The sequence below is a fragment of the Phyllobates terribilis genome, unplaced genomic scaffold (genome assembly GCF_046119375.1).
Source record: "Phyllobates terribilis strain yellow unplaced genomic scaffold, ASM4611937v1 Scaffold_5__5_contigs__length_657084704, whole genome shotgun sequence".
Lineage (NCBI taxonomy): Eukaryota > Metazoa > Chordata > Amphibia > Anura > Dendrobatidae > Phyllobates > Phyllobates terribilis.
This window is the reverse complement of record NW_027362765.1, coordinates 11,179,782-11,198,792: the sequence shown is the minus strand read 5'-3', so window position 1 is coordinate 11,198,792 and position 19,011 is coordinate 11,179,782. Positions and strand designations below refer to the sequence as shown.

The window sequence follows — 19,011 nt, the reverse complement described above, 5'->3', positions numbered from 1 at the left end:
ATCTGGTTTCTTGCGCTACAGATGGTAATACCCACACAACATTCATATCGTCTGTTCAGCGTGGATGGCCTGAGGAGAGTGAGAACGAGGAGGAGGAGGACCAGGAGGAGGAGGAGAACATGGACAGTCGTCCTTTTGGTCAGGACAGTGAAGTCTTGCCTGTTGGCAGTCTGGCACACATGGCTGAGTTTATGTTCCGCTGCCTTTCCAGTGACCCTTTACGTTGTATGCATTTTGGATGACAGTAATTACATGTTGGCCACACTTCAAGACCCACGGTACAAGGAGAACTTTCTAACTCTCCTTCCTGTAGCGGAGAGGTGTAATAAAATGTTGCAGTACCAGAAGGACGTTGTTGAGGAATTATTAAAAAAATTCCTATCTGAAAACGCTGGGGGCAGAGATCACAGTTCGTTGGACATCCAAGGAGTACAGGAGAGAGAGACACAAATCCAATCCAGCAGAGGCAGGGGAACAATGTCAAAGGGGTGGGACAGTTTTCTCAGACCCTCCCAGCGCCCTGGTCCTGATGCGCTGGGTACTCTGACAAAGGAGGGAACATTTTTGGAAGATGCTGAAGGAGTACCTTGCCGACTGTACCAACCTACTCCGTGATTCCTCTGTGCCTTATAATTATTGGGTATCCAAGCTGGACACGTGGCATGAACTAGCTCTCTACGCCTTGGAGGTCTTGGCCTGCCCTGCCGCTAATGTTTTGTCAGAGCGGGTTTTTAGTGCCGCCGGGGGCATTATAACTGATAGGCGCATCTGTTTGTCAACTGAAAATGCTGACAGGCTACCTCTTATAAAAATGAACAAAAGCTGGATTGGGCCGGACTTCTGAACACCACCAGATGATAGCAGCGGAACATAAAGTCAAATCCAGTGTTTTTTTGGGGGTCTACTCCCAAGCACCTCTACACACCCAGACATGGGTATTCGCTTCCTGATTTTGTCCATTTTCTGTTTCCCTCCTCCTTTTCCACCACCATATCACCAGGTTGAACGTGTTGCGACACATAATTTTTCTTAAGGGTGTTGTTTATGATGTCCATAGGAACAATTTTTTAAATGAAGACCTCCTCTACGTCTCTTTAAAGGGGTATTGGAGTGCGTCCAAATTTTGGCAGCCCTTGCAGTCACAGCATGGGCATTACCACTATAGCAGACCCACTCCTTAATAATGGGAAAAACAAAGCATAGCCGGCTGATGGCCCTCTAACAATAGTAAAGGCCGGCTGATGGCCTTGTATAAATAGGCTTTGTGACTTTCACAGTCCCTCCTTCATAAATGAAACAGGATGTGTCTGATCATGTCTCACACACTACATGACCAGATAAGGTAGTAAAATGTTAAAATTACATTTACCGGTGAATATATTTTTCACCGTTGAAGGCAAAAAGTGAAAAACGCATCAAAAACAGTACGTGTAAACATAGCCCAAGGTGTCGAGGAGCATTTTTGTTTTTGGTTATTTATTTTGCCTTATATACAAGTCGTTACCCTAGAAAGAATGTTCCTTTACATTTTTTCCAGGAAAATCCATTTTGGCTTCATTTTTGTATGTTTTATTGTGAGTCTGTAAAAGTGGCGAAATACTCTGACAACATTGTTCACAGCGGTGGCCCGGGAGTCAGAGATGCTCATGCTGTTCCCATATCATTTGAGCACTGTTCCCATCGATTTGGCCAATTTTTAGGCCCCCTCCAGACCTCTGGGGGAGGGGGGGGGCCACCGGAAAAATACTCGAGTTTCCCATTGACTTACATTGGGCTCGTTGCTCGGGTCGAGCGCCCAAGCATTATGATTTGCCCGACCCAAGCAATGAGCACCCGACCATTTTATTGCTCGCTCATCAATAGGCTCTATACATCCCAACCCCCCTTCTTTTTTAATCCTCTGGTTCATTCACTCTTCTCCGTGGCACGCCAACATCACATCACCCACACAACTTTTGATACTTTGATTCTGTGACTTCTAGTCCGACTTACTTACTGATATTTTTACATCATGCTATATTCATTTTTGGATGAAACTTATCACATGCATTTTCTTATTATTTTCTCAACTTCATTCATCTTATAAACAATATGTAATTATATATTTTGAAATCTTTTATCATTTCTTCTTAAATTATTTACAATGTTAAACTGCCCAAGATGAACTTTCACATATCATGTGTTCTTTTTTGGCTCCACATTTTTTCAAATTCACCAGTGTATATACTGTATATGGCTGCGTTCTGTCACTTGGCATATGTTTATTTGTCATGAGTCGCTAGTATGCTACTTCAAAACGCTTAGACAAAAAAAAAAGCATATTATTCTAGTGTGGAACTGGATTTACTGTTATCTACTAGCAGCACGGATTTTCCACTTTTCTTTCCTTTCCACATACTACTGGTTTGGGCCAGATCCTGGACCATCTGGGTCAAATTTGCCACGTGATCACAGAGTGTACGAACTGGATCCATTGGTGGGGAAAAAAAAGTATCGGCCAGACGTAATGTCACTCATGGACAGGCAGTGAGGCAGGGTAGTCAAACATTCTGAGGTCAGATACCAAGAAAGCACATAGAAAACTAAAGTGAAAAGACAAAGGTGAAGTCAAGTCATGATCTGAGGTCAGAATACCAGGAAGATAGCGGATCAGAGCAAATAGGCTAGACAAAGAAATTGTCAGAACTACGTCCAAGGTCAGACAGCAAAGGATAAACAATCATAGCATTGAAATACAAGACAAACCACTGAGCAGATGGTAAGTCTGGCAGAGGTCTGAGAATGACAGCTCAGCTAAGTAACTGGGTAATCACCTGGAACAGTGAACACCTGAAAGAAGCTCAGCACCTCTCAGACTCAGATTGGACAGCTGAGCTGTCCATCAAAGCACCGACAGCTGAGCACACCCCTGCACCAGAATGGATGACTGAGGTGTCAGTCACAGCGTCCAAGACACTCTGAGCGGAGGAATCGTGACACGCTGATGTTTATTAAGCTGATATTTATTAAGAGTTGATTATAGTGTAAAACATTTTCCACATTAAGAACATGAAAAAGGCTTCTCTCCTGTGTGACTGTTCTGGTGACTAAGATGAGATGATTTCTTCACAAAACATTTTCCACATTCTGAACAGGAAAAAGGCTTCTCCCCTGTGTGGGTTCTCTGGTGCTTAACCAAATCTGATTTCTGGTTAAAACATTTTGCACATTCTGAACATGAAAAGGGCTTCTCCCCTGTGTGAGTTCTCTGGTGCTTAACCAAATCTGATTTCTGGTTAAAACATTTCCCACAATCTGAACATGAATACGGCTTCTCCCCTGTGTGAGTTCTTTGGTGTATAATAAGATTCCATTTATGGTTAAAATATTTCCCACATTCTGAACAGGAAAAAGGCTTCTCCCCTGTGTGGTTTCTCTGGTGACTAACAAAAACTGATTTCCGGTTAAAACATTTCCCACATTCTGAACAAGAAAATGGCTTCTCTCCTGTGTGAATTCTCTGGTGAATAACAAGATCTGATTTCTGTTTAAAACATTTCCCACATTCTGAACAGAAAAAAGGCTTCTCCCCTGTGTGACTTCTCTGGTGACTAACAAGATATGATTTCCATAAAAAACATTTTCCACATTCTGAACATGAAAATGGCTTCTCCCCTGTGTGAGTTCTCTGGTGACTAACAAGATCTGATTTCTGGTTAAGACTTTTCCTACACTTGGAAAAAGAAAATCTATTCTCTTCTGTGTGGATTTTTTGATGTTTAAGAAAAGATTTTTCAAGGGGAAAACTATTTCCATCTTCTGAATGTGATAATGACTTATTTGCTTTAGGAGCAGTTAGTTTTTTAATGCTTATTCTGTGACTTTGATTTTCCTTAGTAATCGGTAATGAATCAGAAGACAGGACCTGTTTCAAAGGATCAGATGACAGATCTTTGCTGTGAAGGGATGATGGGATATCTGGAGAAATGTCATTCATTTCAATTGTATCCTGTGGGATCTCAAGATCATCTGATTTAAAAATTGAAGATGTCAGCTGTCCCTCTGATCTCGTGGTACAGACATCTGCCAAGAATAAAACCAATTATTACTTTTGAATAAAATATCCTTGAGTTTTATATTTTTGAGCATTTCTACTTAAACTGTCTGTAAAAATTGCAAGTTATGTAGAAAACTGAATTATTCACCAGGACAATGACAGTTCACAGTCTAATAAAACCTCATAGCATGAACCAGTATAGTGTGGTGTTCAACTGTTTGTTCATTCTGCCTCCCAAATATGGGATAAAAAGTCACTAAACAATATTATGTAGGCAAAAATAATACCAATAAAAACTTCTCATCTCACAAAAAAACAAGTCCTCACTCAGGTCCATCATCTGTCAGTGGAAAAATAGAGGTTTCCACATTATTAGTGGCTCAAAGGTTTTTGAAAAGCAACATGGCTTCCATAAACCAATCCCGCAATATCCGCTCTCCCAAAGTCAAATCTCCCCCTCAAATCTGAGCCTTGCAGTGTATCCAAACCACACTCAGCATGCATGTATTTGGCATTACTATAGTGAGAAGATCCCACTTAATTTACGGTGTGTGTCTCCTGGAGAACAATCTGGGCACTATGTGTTGGGCAATAAAATGGCAAATGTGCAATTTTCACTCTCCAACATCCAGTGTGTGCTAATTTACAGAACGAGAATGTGGAGTCAAAATAGTCACTACTCCTATAGATTATTTCACTGAGGGTTACAATTTCCAAAATGGAGTCACCTCGTGGGGATTTCTACTGCTCTGGTTTTCTGACATTTTGTCATATTAGGGCTTCTGTAAATGGTGGGTCCCATCTCCTTTGGGATCTGCTCCTGCAATGTCTGCTTCTCTCACCAGGAGCCGCCTTATTCATTCTGCAGGCGGCGATGGTAATGGAGGAGACTTCGGAACCAGAAGCTCTGGGCGGTGCAGACTCTGGTCAACATGCCTGGGACCTGTAGTACCATCCAGTCTGGCAGTATGGGTGTGTGTGCTGTCCAGCTGGAGTAATCTGCTCCCTGCTTCAGCCAACTGGAAAGCACCGCACCCTACTAAAGCTGGAAGGATATTGCTGGAAGCTTCCAGATACAGCCTTGTTCTCCTCTGGTTCAGTCCTCTGTGCTCAGCTCCCAGCTTGTGTATTTGTTTCCTGTTGTGACCTCGGCCCGTTTACTGACTACTCTTGTGTCTTCTGATTTTGCATTTTCTCTGCTCTCCTGGTTCTGACCCGGCAACCTGACTATTCTTCTTCCCATCTAACACCACAGAACAGCCTGTAAAGTTAGACCTCGGGCATTTGGAAAAGACAATGGAGACCTTCTTTTAAAGACTACCAGGGAGTTGCAGACTCACATAAGTGAGGCAGGATAATCCCACCCCAAATTATACAAAATGAGAAACTGTAAATAAATAGACAGAATAAAAAAAATATGCTACAATAAGAACTTATGTATGATAGGAGCTCTCCAACACTAAATGAGAGTTAAACTCATTTATGGTGAAGCATTGGAATTTATGATGTGGAGTGAATTCATGAAACCAGGGCTGGAGCCACCACATCTCCTGCAGGCGTGAATAAATGTATATTACAGCCATCAGCCACGCACAGCTTAGAGATATATCATGGCACAGGAGTAATGTTTTCTGTTTAGTTTATCACAATCTGGTTTGAAGTTAGTTGGTTTTAAAAGAAATTGAAAAGTCAGGATAAAGGGAAACTCTGCTGTTATTGTACAGAAATTCACCTTGGCCCTCACTGCACATTTAATGTTGTAGATCATAAAAGTGAAGTTTGGTCAGAAAGACTGGACCTGGTCTTGTAGGGACCATATGAGCACATTCAGCAGCACAGAAGGGAGAGGAGGTAGATTCATCCAATAAGATATCAGGGATCTAGGAAGCCAACAGCATCATTACCCTCCGCTTTCTCTTAGAGGCCATTATAATTTTTCTTCAACTGATTTTCTAACGTAGATCACACGGTCTTGATTGAAAATAAAGGGAGAATAGTCTAACATCTAACACAGAAAACCCTTTTTCCTAAAAGATAATCTTTAATAATCACAACATGACACATACAACATGAAAAAAGTGCCCATAAAAAAGTGACTTAGTGCAGGTATTATTTTTTTTAGATACTAACCCTATGCGGTCCCTTCCCCCACACCCCCGCCAGAGGCGATAAACAGAATTTTTTTGCCACTAGATATACAATATATTAGTGTGAGGTTTCAATATGAAAAAACCTTAAATGCATAAATCACTTTGCAGAGAGAGAGCTCTCTGCAGGATGACTGGATCTTCTCCTGATGAACCAACCATTAACGGGGAAACGCGTCGAGAAGTACTGGGGGCAACTCAATACTTTTGCAAAGATAAGTTTATCTTCTAATTCCCTATATGTTATGTTGCTACTATGTAATGGCAGACGTCGCAGTGATATCTGCCTGCCACTTCAGATAACTGTGGGTCTACCAGCATAGGGAACCACAGGGGTACTGCATTCAAAATAGGGTATATTAATAGTTTTTGAGCTTATCTTGCAGGTTGCACCCCTGATATGTTGTTGTGTGTTATCTATGGTCTGGGGGATAAGATTAGTATGACCTATGTTCATCAGACATGCACCCCCCAACTACATCTTCCTGCTGTTTTTAAAACAAGTGATTTATGCATTTAAAGTTTTTTTCATATTGAAACCTCACACTAATATATTGTATATCCAGTGGCAAAAAAATTCTGTTTATCGCCTCTGGCGGGGGTGTGGGGGAAGGGACCGCATAGGGTTAGTAATAGTATCTAAAAAAAAAACTATCTGCACTAAGTCACTTTTTTATGGGCACTTTTTTCATGTTGTATGTGTTATGTTGTGATTATGAAAGATTTTCCTTTTGGAAAAAGGGTTGTTTTGAGTTAGACGATTTTCTAACGTGTCAGCATATTCTACATACGCTGTCATTTGGCTTTGTATTTTACAGATCTGGGCAGGTAACGGTCAGCATCTTCTAATCCCAGAGGGTACGTGGATCCTCCAGGTTGTAAGTTCTCTAGAAAAGGGCTTTCCCAATTCACAAAGTAATTTGAACAGTTTTGGATGGAGGAGAATGTTGTGGTCTAGCGGTAAAATGGTGATCACATGATTGTGATACAACTGGACTACACCACCGATAAAGCAGCCACAGCCGGTGACTAAGAAGAATCTGTTACTTCTCAGCACTATTACTACTCACCTGGGTAGTCATATGTAGGAATCTCTTCTTTACACCGCTCATCACCCCTCACATATGTCTCTGTAGTATTAATATGGGTCAGATCTTCACCCTTGAACAAATATTGTAAAAGTCACAGACAGAAGGAGAAGTCCGATCTATGATCAGCTCTAATCCATCTCCACAGTTCTCACACAAGACCTTCACAACCATTTATACATTATAGGGGAGATCTCATGACACCTTCTCTCCATGTACCTGATGATCCTGAGGAACATTGGGGTCTTCTTGTTTACAGTCCTGTGGAAGAAGAGGACGGGGACATCTCTCTGGTGTTGTCCTCTTACTGGATAGATCTGGAGGAAACACATACAGGGACTGAATTCATTCTTTACATACAGATAATTACAGATCGTATGTATTTAATCTTGTCTATTACCTGGTGATGTGAGGGGCTGGGGAACCTCCATCATGACGTCCTTGTACAGATCTTTGCGTCCTTCTAAATACTCCCACTCCTCCATGGAGAAATAGACAGCAACATCCTGACACCTTATAGGAACCTGACACATACAATGATACCGTCATCCCCCGATCCCTTCATAGCGTTACTGTATAATTTCCCAGCATTCCCAGCAGAGTCACCTCTCCAGTCAGCAGCTCAATCATCTTGCAGGTGAGTTCTAGGATCTTCTGGTCATTGATGTCCTCATGTACCAGGGGGTGAGGTGGATATCCTGTGTTTGGACTCAGGGATCTTCCCCATCCCTCAGACACAGGGTCCTGACAGCCCTCACTAGAGGTCTTCTTCACTACTGTGTACTCCTGGTTATGGAGAGACACATTAATAAATCTCACTCCAGACATTTCCAGAGTCCTCACCTCTCCAGTTCTGTCCATCTGTTATTCCCATAGATAAGAATGATGTAATGTGACGTCATCAGAATCTCTCACCTCTCCAGTAAGTTGGAAGAGGATCTCTAGGGTGAGGTGTAATATCCTCTCCGCCATCTTGTCTCTGTTCATATCCATAATTGATTGGTAAATCATGAAAACTCTCTTATATAGAAGATTGTCAGTGAGAGGATGTAATATTGTAGAGACCTGAATGAGAAGAAGATGAGCCGATGTAACATCATAAAAACCCTGTGTAATAATACAATTACTGGAGACAATGAGTAGATTTATTATTTTACAGTATCTAGTTTTCTTCTTTACATCTAGTAATAAAACCTATATATTTTTGGCCACAGACAACAAGCAGTTTCTTCCTCGGAATCCGCAGCTGAATACGTTTCTCACAAGATGGTGGTTTGATGGTTATTACGAGATGGTTGTTTGTTCTCGGCCCCGACCCTTTCACAACTCCTGTCTCCTAGTTTAATCGCAAGAGAAACACATAAGAGAACCTGGCTTACACCTCTGGGTTTTCACAGATGCGGCATTGATAAATGTCCACCATGTAAATATGCCGAACACAAGAAATAGATTTAATCACATTAAATAAAACATTTCATTACACAATGCATCACCTGCAGCAGTGAATTTGTAGTATATTGTATTCAGTGTCTGGGGTGTAATGTCAGATATGTCGGCTGCACCACCCGTAAATAAGGCAGAGAATTAATGAGCACATAGGAGACCCCACTAATCCCGCAGCCATTAACCCTTCCAACATTTCCACACATTTCCTAAGAGAACACAATGGATACTGAAAGAACTTTCAGTTTTGTGGCAGTGAAAGGGTAAAACGTTCAGGTGGAGGGGAGATGGCAGAGGGGCATTGCTGAACCGTGAAGCTTCCTGGACACTGAGGGTAAATCCATCGTACCGGAGGGTATAAAGAGAAGGACGGATCTGATCTTACATTACCAGACGGGTGAAGGGGCCATATTGTGATGACTGTAAGATGATTGTGTTTCATCATTGTCTTTCTTTGTATCACATCTATTACATCTATTAATGCCGCCATTCATCCTGTGCACAGGAGCGGCTGCTCCAGAGACATTTACAGTGGTGTTCAAAAGTCCTGCATAGGCATAGGATAAATAGATTTTTCAAGTTTTAAACATTTTCTGTCAAATATCTTCGATGCTAATAGGACATATTATATATGGTTTTGTTCCGAATACAATTTTGCATTCTCTCCCTGTAATATTTTTAGCTTTTGAAGCAGTTTTGCCTGAAATTATTGCAACAATATGGGAATTGAAAGCACAACTAAATATTGCACAGCTTCAGATCCAAAATTAGTCAATCACAGATGAGGTTCTTGTGACCAATCATAACCTGGATATGGCAGCCAATCACATTCCATTACATTGCATCACATCCGCTGCTTTGTTTGTTTTATCTGTTGGTCTATCTAGTGAATCATACTGTAGAGCTTTATGATGGGAGCCTTCAGATTTTTGTCAGCGGAGGATCGTGTGCGAGTTGTGGTGCTACATGAAGAGGGTTATACTGGCCCCCAGATCGCAAGGAAGGTCGGCTGTAATCAGAGTACAGTCGTAAGAATTTTGCAGAAACATAAGCAGCTTGGAATTACCCAGGACAGGCCCAGATCTGGTCGGCCCAGAAAGTCAACTAAAAGGGAGGATAGAGTACTGATAAGAACATCCCTTGCCAATCGAAAGCTCACCTCTCCTCAGCTTCTGCGAGAATGGCAAGAAAAGTGCAATATTGAGGTATCAACATCAACTGTTAAGCCCCCGTCTCACATAGCGAGATCGCTGCTGTGTCACGGTTTTGGTGATGCAACAGCGACCTCACCAGCGATGTCGCTATGTGTGACACTTTGCAACTATCAGGCCCCTGCTGTGAGGTCGCTGATCGCTGCAAAGTGTCCTGGACCATTTTTTGGTCGTTGCCCTCCTGCTGGTCAGCACACATCGCTGTGTGTGACCAGCGGGAGCAGCGATCAGGCTGGTAACCATTGTAAACATCGGGTTACTAGGGGCACACGCGCACCTAGTAACCCGTTGTTTATCATGGTTACGAGCCTGCTAAAGTGAGCGGTAACCTCCCGCTCACTGTAGCAGAGTGGTAACCATGATAAACAACGGTTACTAGGAGCGCGTGTGCCCCTAGTAACCCGATGTTTACCATGGTTACCAGCCTGCTCCTGCTTCAGCAGGCTCGTAACCAGGAGCAGGACATCGTGGAAAGATTCTTTCCACGATGTCGCTGCTCCCCTGATCGTTGGTGAGCCTGCCTGTTTGACAGCTCACCAGCGACCACATAGCGACGCAGCAACGATCCCTGACAGGTCGTATCGTTGTCGGGATCGTTGCAGCATCGCTAAGTGTGACGGGGCCTTTAGGAAGAGATGTTTGGAAGCAGGATTAAGAGGGTGCAAGGCCCAAAAGAAGCCATTGATGACAGCCATACAAAGACAAAGGCGAAAACTGTGGGCATTGAAATATTCAAAATGGAGGAAGGAGGAGTGGTAAAAAGTGCTATTTAGTGATGAAAGCACTTTTTGCATTTTAGAAAATGATGGCAAGTCTTATGTGAGAAGGTTTCCACATGAAGAGTACAAGCCAGAGTGTTTGAGCTTCTCTGTGAAACATCCGATGAAAGTAATGGTCTGGGGCAGTATGGCAGCCAATGGTGTTGGAAGGCTTTATATTGTGGAGGGTATGGTTAATGCAAAAAAAATACATAGACATCTTTAATAAGAAAATGCTGCCTTCTGCTCAACACCTGTTTTCAGGGGATTATGTCTTCCAGGATGATAATGCTCCTTGTCACAGAGCTAAGAGAGTAACGGAATGGAAAAAAAAGAACAAGGTGGCTACTATTGACTGGCCAGCCTAGTCCCCGGATCTCAATCCAATTGAAAATTTGTGGCACAAGGTATCAATAGAGATATCTAAAAAACAGCCAAGGACCAAGAGAGAGTTGATTGAGTCTCTGATACAGGCCTGGAACCATATCATCACTCGTGAACATCTGCAGAAGCTTGTTCACTCAATGCCACAGAGATGCAAGTTGGTGCTCAAGAGCAAAGGCTGGCCAATAAAGTATTAGAAGCTAAAGAGGCACTCAAAAGGCCCTTTTCAGGACTCTGAATTAAATAAAATATAATAAATCTTAAAAAGTAAAATTTAAGTCTGTGTGAACTTGCATTGGAAGTTAATGAACTTAGAAACCTGTTCACCATTCTACACACTGTACTGGTGTAGGTATGGTTATGCTGTAAAAAAATTATCAAAAATGCGCATACCATAACAATTTATACACTTGGGACATTCAAAAATGAGTATGGCATACAATGAGGGATTGCAAAAACATATATGTTCCACCAGTTTCACTGTAGAGATGCAGAAGTATGAAATATATAGTTTTCTTCACGCCTATGCAGGACTTTTGAACACCACCTGTATATCCTGCTTGGGTTTCATTCTTACCTTCGGTTCTGGGTAAGAAGTATCACTCCGAAACGCGTCACCTCCACCTTAATTCTCTCTGGATTCTTTCCTCCAATGTTCTGATGACGTCCCATCATTATTGTGACATAAGGTTATAAAATGAAGAAATAAAAGTTTTATGTTATTTGAGGTCCTGGATCGTCCTCTATGTGTGGACGGTTATCACTACTATCTACATTACTGTGCTGGAACTAGGAGAGGAATAATGGCGCTGTGTGAGGACTTCTCTGGGCTTCTGTCCTTCATCCTGCAGTCATCTGAATGGATCTAATGTGGACGGGAACCAGCTAAGCCGCATTCTGTCCACAGCTGTTACCTCACTGTTCACACCACACAGAGACCCCAAAAGAGTCTCCGTGCTGAAGGGGTTAATGCCCCCTGCACCCAGTAAGGGGGATCTCCACATACCTCCACCTGCAGAGCCGCCACCACATATATGGCTGTTCTGTGCGCACAGGACCTGTGATGAGGTCACAGGAGGGGAGGAGTCAGGGGTCACATGATCAGGGGCCTCAGTGGATGCACAGTGTGAACTGTGCGGCTCCTGTACAGTGATATCCGGAGTGAAGACGCTACATGGAGACGTCTCCGCAGTCAGTCTCATTTCCGGCATTATTTGCCCCTCACTACTGGCACAATTACCCCGCGCCGCCTTTTCTACAGTTTTATGTGAGGAATGTAACGTGGGATTTTCTCTGCTTGGAGACAAATAGACGACACATGAGGTGATTATTACTAGTGTTGAGCGAGCACTAAAATGCTCGGGTGCTCGAAGCTCGGGCCGAGCTCGCCGTGATACTCGGGTGCTCGACCCAAGCAACGAGCCCAATGGTAGTCTATGGGAGACTCGAGCATTTTTGCGGCGGCTCCCCCGGCAGACTTTTAAAAGCCTAACAAGTGCCCAAAAAAATAGTGACAGTGCTCAAATGACATGGGGACAGCATGGGGATCGCGCCAGGAAGCATTTCTGACCCCCAGGTCACTGCTGTCAACAACGTGGTCAGAGGTATTAAGCCACTTTTACAGGCTCACAATAAAACGTTCAAAAACGAAAGTGAAAGTGCTTTCCTGTGAAATATGTTAAGGATAGTGTTGAACGATACCTTCCGGTATCAGGAAATATCGTATCGGATTGGATCGGACCGATACCCAAAAAGTATCGGATATCGCCGATTCCGATACAGGAAACCAATGCAAGTCAATGGGACACAAATATCGGAATGAAAATAAACTCTTTCTTTCCTTGTAGGTTAATTCTACATGAAGTAAAATAACTAAGAATAATGTAGAATGTATTACGAGAAAAGCCGGCAATTCAGCAGCGGCATACACCGGTACCCGACAATTTACAACAGAAAGAATAGAGCTTCACACATAGATTAGATAGATAGAAACATGTCAGTCACATATATATGAAGTACAGTGACAGTGTTGGTTACTGTACTTGTCATTTAGTGTAAAGGATTTATTTAAAAAAATAATTGTGTTTTCATGCACTGTCTCTTTAAAAAAGCGGGCCGGCAATTCAGCAGCGGTACCCGACAATTTATAACAGACAGAATAGAGCTTCACACATAGATTAGATAGATAGAAACATGTCAGTCACATATATATGAAGTACAGTGACAGCGTTGCTTACTGTACTTGTCATTTAGTGTAAAGGATTTATTTAAAAATATAATAGTGTTTTCATGCACCGTCTCTTTAAAAAAGCCGGCCGGCAATTCAGCATCTGTACCCGACAATTTAGAATAGAAGGAATAGAGAATCATACATAGATTAGATAGATAGAAACATGTCAGTCACATATATATGAAGTACAGTGACAGTGTTGATTACTGTACTTGTCATTTAGTGTTAAAATAAAGGATTTATTTAAAAAAAAAATGGCGTGGGGTTCCCCTTAATTTTAGTCTCTAGCGGAGGTTAAGCAGACGGCTGGGGCAGATGTTTGAAGCCTGGGAAGGGGGTAATACCCACGGAGCTTCCCAGGCTACTAATATGAGCCCCCAGCTGAATACCTAGCCTTTACTAGCTATTAAAATGGGGGACCCCCCAAAAAAATGATGTGGGGTCCCCCCTAATTTAATAGCTAGCAAAGGCTAGGCAGACAGCTGGGGGCTGATATTAATAGCCCAGGAAGGGTGCCATGAATATTGGCCCCCTCCCAGGCTAGAAACACCAGCCGTCAGCCGCCCCAGAAATGGCGCATCCATAGGATGCCCCAATTCTGGCACTTAGCCTCGCTCTTCCCACTGCCCTGTAGCGGTGGCAGTGGGGTAATAGGGTTGGGGTTGATGTCAGCTTATAATGCCAGCTGACATCAAGCCCAGGTTAGTAATGGAGAGGCGTCTATAAGACACCCCCATTACTAACCCCATAGTCAAAGTTAAAAAAAAAAAAAAAACACCCAGAATAAAGTCCTTTAATTGAAATAAACACACAATTCTTTATTGTTCTAAATTAAACTCTACTTACCATCACGCCCATTCCAGCTGAAGCCAACGATCTCCTGCAATAAAAGAAAAATAATAAAGCCACCTCATCCTTACCTTTCCATGGTTCCCAGGACAGCTCCAGCTCTGCTACATCGAGATGACAGGCTGGACCGCAGCAGAAAGCTGCCATCCAGCCTGTCATCCCGCAGACACTGAGAAGCGCAGGCATGCTTGCGCTCCACAGTGTCTCTCTGTGACGGCATCCAGATGAGCCGAGTTCATGTCCAATGAACTCAGCTCACCTCATGCACGTCACTGACAGCGTGGGAGAATTCTCCTGCACTCAGCGCTTCAGCGTGAGAATTTTCCCACGCTGTCAGTGACGTGCATGAGGTGAGCTGAGTTCATTGGACATGACCTCACCTCATTCACGTCACTGACAGCGTGGGAAAATTCTCACGCTGAAGCGCTGAGTGCAGGAGAATTTTCCCACGCTGTCAGTGACGTGCATGAGGTGAGCCGAGTTCATTGGACATGACCTCGGCTCATCTTTATGCCGTCACAGAGAGACACTGAGGAGCGCAAGCATGCCTGCGCTTCTCAGTGTCTGCGGGATGACAGGCTGGATGGCAGCGTTCTGCTGCGGTCCAGCCTGTCATCTCGATGTAGCAGAGCTGGAGCTGTCCTGGGAACCATGGAAAGGTAAGGATGAGGTTGCTTTATTATTTTTCTTTTATTGCAGGAGATCGTTGGCTTCAGCTGGAATGGGCGTGATGGTAAGTATGGTTTAATTTAGAACAATAAAGAATTGTGTGTTTATTTCAATTAAAGGACTTTATTCTGGGTGTTTGTGTTTTTTTTAAATACTTTACTAGAAATTCATGGTGGTCATGTCTAATATTGGCATGACCCCATGAATTTCGGGCTTAGGGCCAGCTGATAATGCCAAGCTGGCCTTAACCCCTTTATTACCCAGTGAGCCACCGCACCAGGGCCCTGGATGAGTTGGGTACAGCGCCAGAAGATGGCGCTTCTATGAACGCGCCATTTTCCGGGGTGGCTGCGGACTGCAATTTGCAGCGGGTGGGGCCCAGAAAGCTTGGGCCTCCCTGCGCTGCGGATTCCAGCCCCCAGCTGCCTAGTTGTACCTGGCTGTACACAAAAATAGGGCGAAGCCCCACGTATTTTTTTTTTAAATTATTTCATGAAATTCATGAAATAATTAAGAAAAAAGGGCTTCCCTATATTGTTGTGTCCAACCAGGTACAAATAGGCAGCTGGTGGTTGGGGGCAGCCCGTTCCTGCCTGCTGTACCTGGCTGGACACAAATATAGTGCGAAGCCCCACGTCAATTTTTTTTTAATTATTTCATGAAATAATTTTTTTAAAAAAGGGCTTCCCTATATTGTTGTGTCCGGCCAGGTGCAAATAGGCAGCTGGTGGTTGGGCGCAGCCCGTTCCTGCCTGCTGTACCTGGCTGGACACAAATATAGGGCGAAGCCCCACATCAATTTTTTTTTAATTATTTCATGAATTTCCCGAAATAATTAAAAAAAAATTGACTTGGGGCTTCGCACTATATTTGTGTCCAGCCAGGTACAGCATCCAGGAACGGGCTGCGCCCAACCACCAGCTGCCTATTTGTACCTGGCCAGACACAACAATATAGGGAAGCCCTTTTTTCTTTATTATTTCATGAATTTCATGAAATAATTAAAAAAAAAAATACGTGGGGCTTCTCCCTATTTGTGTGTCCAGCCAGGTACAACTAGGCAGCTGGGGGATGGAATCTGCAGCGCAGGGAGGCCCAAGCTTTCCCCCCCCCCCCCCCGGTGCAAATTGCAGTCCGCAGCCACCCCGGAAAATGGCGCGTTCATAGAAGCTGGATGCTGTACCTGGCTGGCATACAAAAATATGGCAAAGCCCACGTCAAAATTTTTGGGAAAAATTAATTAAAAAATAAATTATAATTTAGGGACTGCATCTTTATTGACTCCTCAAATGTCATTTAGTGTTAAAATAAAGGATTTATTTAAAAAAAAATTGGCGTGGGATCCCCCATAATTTAAGGCTCTAGCGGAGGTTAAGCAGACGGCTGGGGCAGATGTTTGAAGCCTGGGAAGTGGGTAATACCCACGGAGCTTCCCAGACTACTAATATCAGCCCCCAGCTGAACACCTAGCCTTTACTAGCTATTAAAATGGGGGACCCCCCCAAAAAATGACGTGGGGTACCCCCTATTTAATAGCTAGCAAAGGCTAGGCAGACAGCTGGGGGCTGATATTAATAGCCCAGGAAGGGTGCCATGAATATTGGCCCCCTCCCAGGCTAGAAACACCAGCCGTCAGCCGCCCCAGAAATGGCGCATGCATAGGATGCGCCAACTCTGGCACTTAGCCTCGCTCTTCCACGCTGCCCTGGTGCGGTGGCAGGGGGTAATAGGGTTGGGGTTCATGTCAGCGCCAGCTGCCATGAAGCCCAGGTTAGTAATGATGGGCGTCTATAAGACACCCCCATTACTAACCTACAAAGTGTTAAAAAGAAAAAACACACTACACCCAGAAAAAAATAATTTATTTGAAATAAAACACACAATTTTATTTAATTCTTAGTTTACTAAAAAAAAATAGTTACCTTTCCATGTTCCTGCACTGATCTCCCATGCACAGCTGTCACATCTGGAGATGGTGACAGCTGTGCATGGCTGCTGTAAGCTCACACTGCCGGGAACACGTCCGCTCCCGGCAGCGGGAGCCACTGACTGAGGTCACCGGAGTGCATTCAGGCAGCGCAGCTCCGGAGACCTCCTTTACGGCACTGCTGTACCGTGGGAATTTCTCACGATACAGCAGGGCCGTAAAGGAGCTAACCGGAGCAGCGCTGCCTGAACTCCGGCGAACCCGCTTATGCAATGACGGGGCTGCTTTACGGCCCCATCATTCTAGCGGCGGCAGCGGTTCAGAGCGGTCACATTCTATGTGGCTGCTCTAAACTGGAGATCATCGTGGGACACTCGTGGACTACTACGGAGGGGTAAGGATAAGGTTGTGGTTTATTGTTTTATATTTTATTACAGGAGATCGATGGCTTCGGGGAATTAGGTGTCTAGGTGAGTATAGGTGTAGTTTTTTATTTTTTACTTTATTTTAGGTGGCGATCGGCGGGGACAGGTAATGTATTAACTAATTTATTGTAGGCAACCACTGGCCACCAATGACATGTATTTAAAATTTATTGGGGACACAGTAGGGCAATTTATATAGCAGGATCAGGCTGATGGGAACTACTGCTCCCATCGAGCTGATCCTGCTGGCACGAGTGGACCGGGCACAGACATAGGCCGATGGGAGTAGTAGTGTCACATCGGCCTATGTCTGCCTGCACGCACACACCCGCACACATCCCTCACACATCGCACAGACACCGCAGACATCGCACAGACACCGCGCACACCCGCACACATCGCACAGACACCGCGCACACCCGCACACATCGCACAGACACTGCACACACTCGCAGACACACGCACAGACACCCACACACACCAATCATGAAGGGCTGATCGTCTGGGAGGTGACGCTGTGCGGCCAGCCAATCACTGTAATGCCCACAAACAACATGGCTGCGGCATTACAGTGACTGGCTGGCAATCCCTGCATGTTCATTGGCTCTGTAAAGAGCACCAAACATGCAGGGCGGAGACCCGAGCTCCCGCCCGAGTAACCCGGAAATGCTCGGTGCTCGCTGAACATCCCGAGTAGCGTGATGCTCGGGCGAGTACCGAGCAGTGTCGAGCATGTTCGCTCAACACTAATTATTACCAGTTACCTTAATAGACTATATTCAGAAGAGTCTGGCTGAGGGTTCGTTCACATCAGCGGCTTATAAATGGCTCCAATGTTCATCTCGAATAGTTAGACGAGTGTCATGCGAGTGTGCCATGTTTTTCTCGCCTGCATCCATATACAGTGCGTTATTAACATCGTCTTTTACTGACTATAATCCTCTATGTAACTTAAAGCTGGTTTACAAAATGAAGAAAACAATCTTATATACAGATATCGATAGAAAGATGTTAGAGATATGATAGATAAGAGATAGATGTCCTGCAGATATATCATTTCACAACCCCCTATATATTATAAATTTGCACCCTTTAGAGCCTTTCATCTGGAACTAAAGGGAGTTGAGCCTTGTTTAACCTAATAAATAATTAAAAAAAAACAACATGGGGTCCCCCTATTTTTTTGTAACCAGCAAAGGTAAAGCAGACAGCTGAGAGCTGATATCAAGTTGGGAAGGTCCCTGGTTATTGGGCCATCCCCAGCCTAAAAATACCAGCTCGTAGCCGCCCCAGAAGTGGAGCATCACATGAGATGCACCAATTATGGCTTTTTGCCTTTGCTCTTCCCTATTGCCCAGATGCATTGACAATTGGTGTAAAGTATCTTGGGGTTAATGTCAGCTGGGGTTTGTCAAAAATCACAGCTGGCATCAAACTCTGGTGATAGTAATGGAGAGGTATCTATCAGACAAACCCATTACTGACCCAGTAATCAAAAATAAAAACACCCACGGAAAAATGCTTAATTTGAATAAACACTCCCCGACACTTTTCCTGGTTCACTATTTTATTAAACCAACCCTCCCCCCCAAAAAAAAAGCATGCAGGTCCAACGCAGTCCACCGAATCCGACGATGATGGGCATTCCCACCATATATGTAACACAGACCCGTCTGCACCACCACACCGCCAGCACAAGTCCGAAGATGCTACATAGCATAGTGCGACAATGGTGCCATCTAGATAAAATCTTATCGTTTTTCTCCTGGGCACGGCAAATAATAGATAATTTGTGGGAGAGTATGAATGTTTTTTGCCTATCCTTCTCTGAAATTTGACGACCC

The 19,011-nt window shown here is 43.9% G+C and overlaps 1 protein-coding gene across 2 annotated transcripts; it reads right to left on the bottom strand.

The window, feature by feature from the left end:
- Window positions 1-1,841: 1,841 nt before the first annotated feature.
- Window positions 1,842-12,063, bottom strand: LOC141270550 (uncharacterized). Of its 2 annotated transcripts, none has more exons than XM_073680611.1 (7): window positions 11,645-12,063; window positions 8,187-8,336; window positions 7,878-8,057; window positions 7,672-7,795; window positions 7,476-7,588; window positions 7,254-7,344; window positions 1,842-4,062 (listed from the first exon to the last, which is right to left on the bottom strand). In XM_073680611.1, exons 2-7 carry the CDS (start codon window positions 8,280-8,282, stop codon window positions 3,041-3,043), a joined length of 1,626 nt encoding a protein of 541 aa, XP_073536712.1. In that variant the 5' UTR covers window positions 8,283-8,336; window positions 11,645-12,063; the 3' UTR covers window positions 1,842-3,040. The 2 variants fall into 2 exon arrangements, with proteins under 2 accessions (XP_073536712.1, XP_073536713.1); XM_073680612.1 differs by having other exon boundaries at window positions 7,491-7,588.
- Window positions 12,064-19,011: the final 6,948 nt, after the last annotated feature.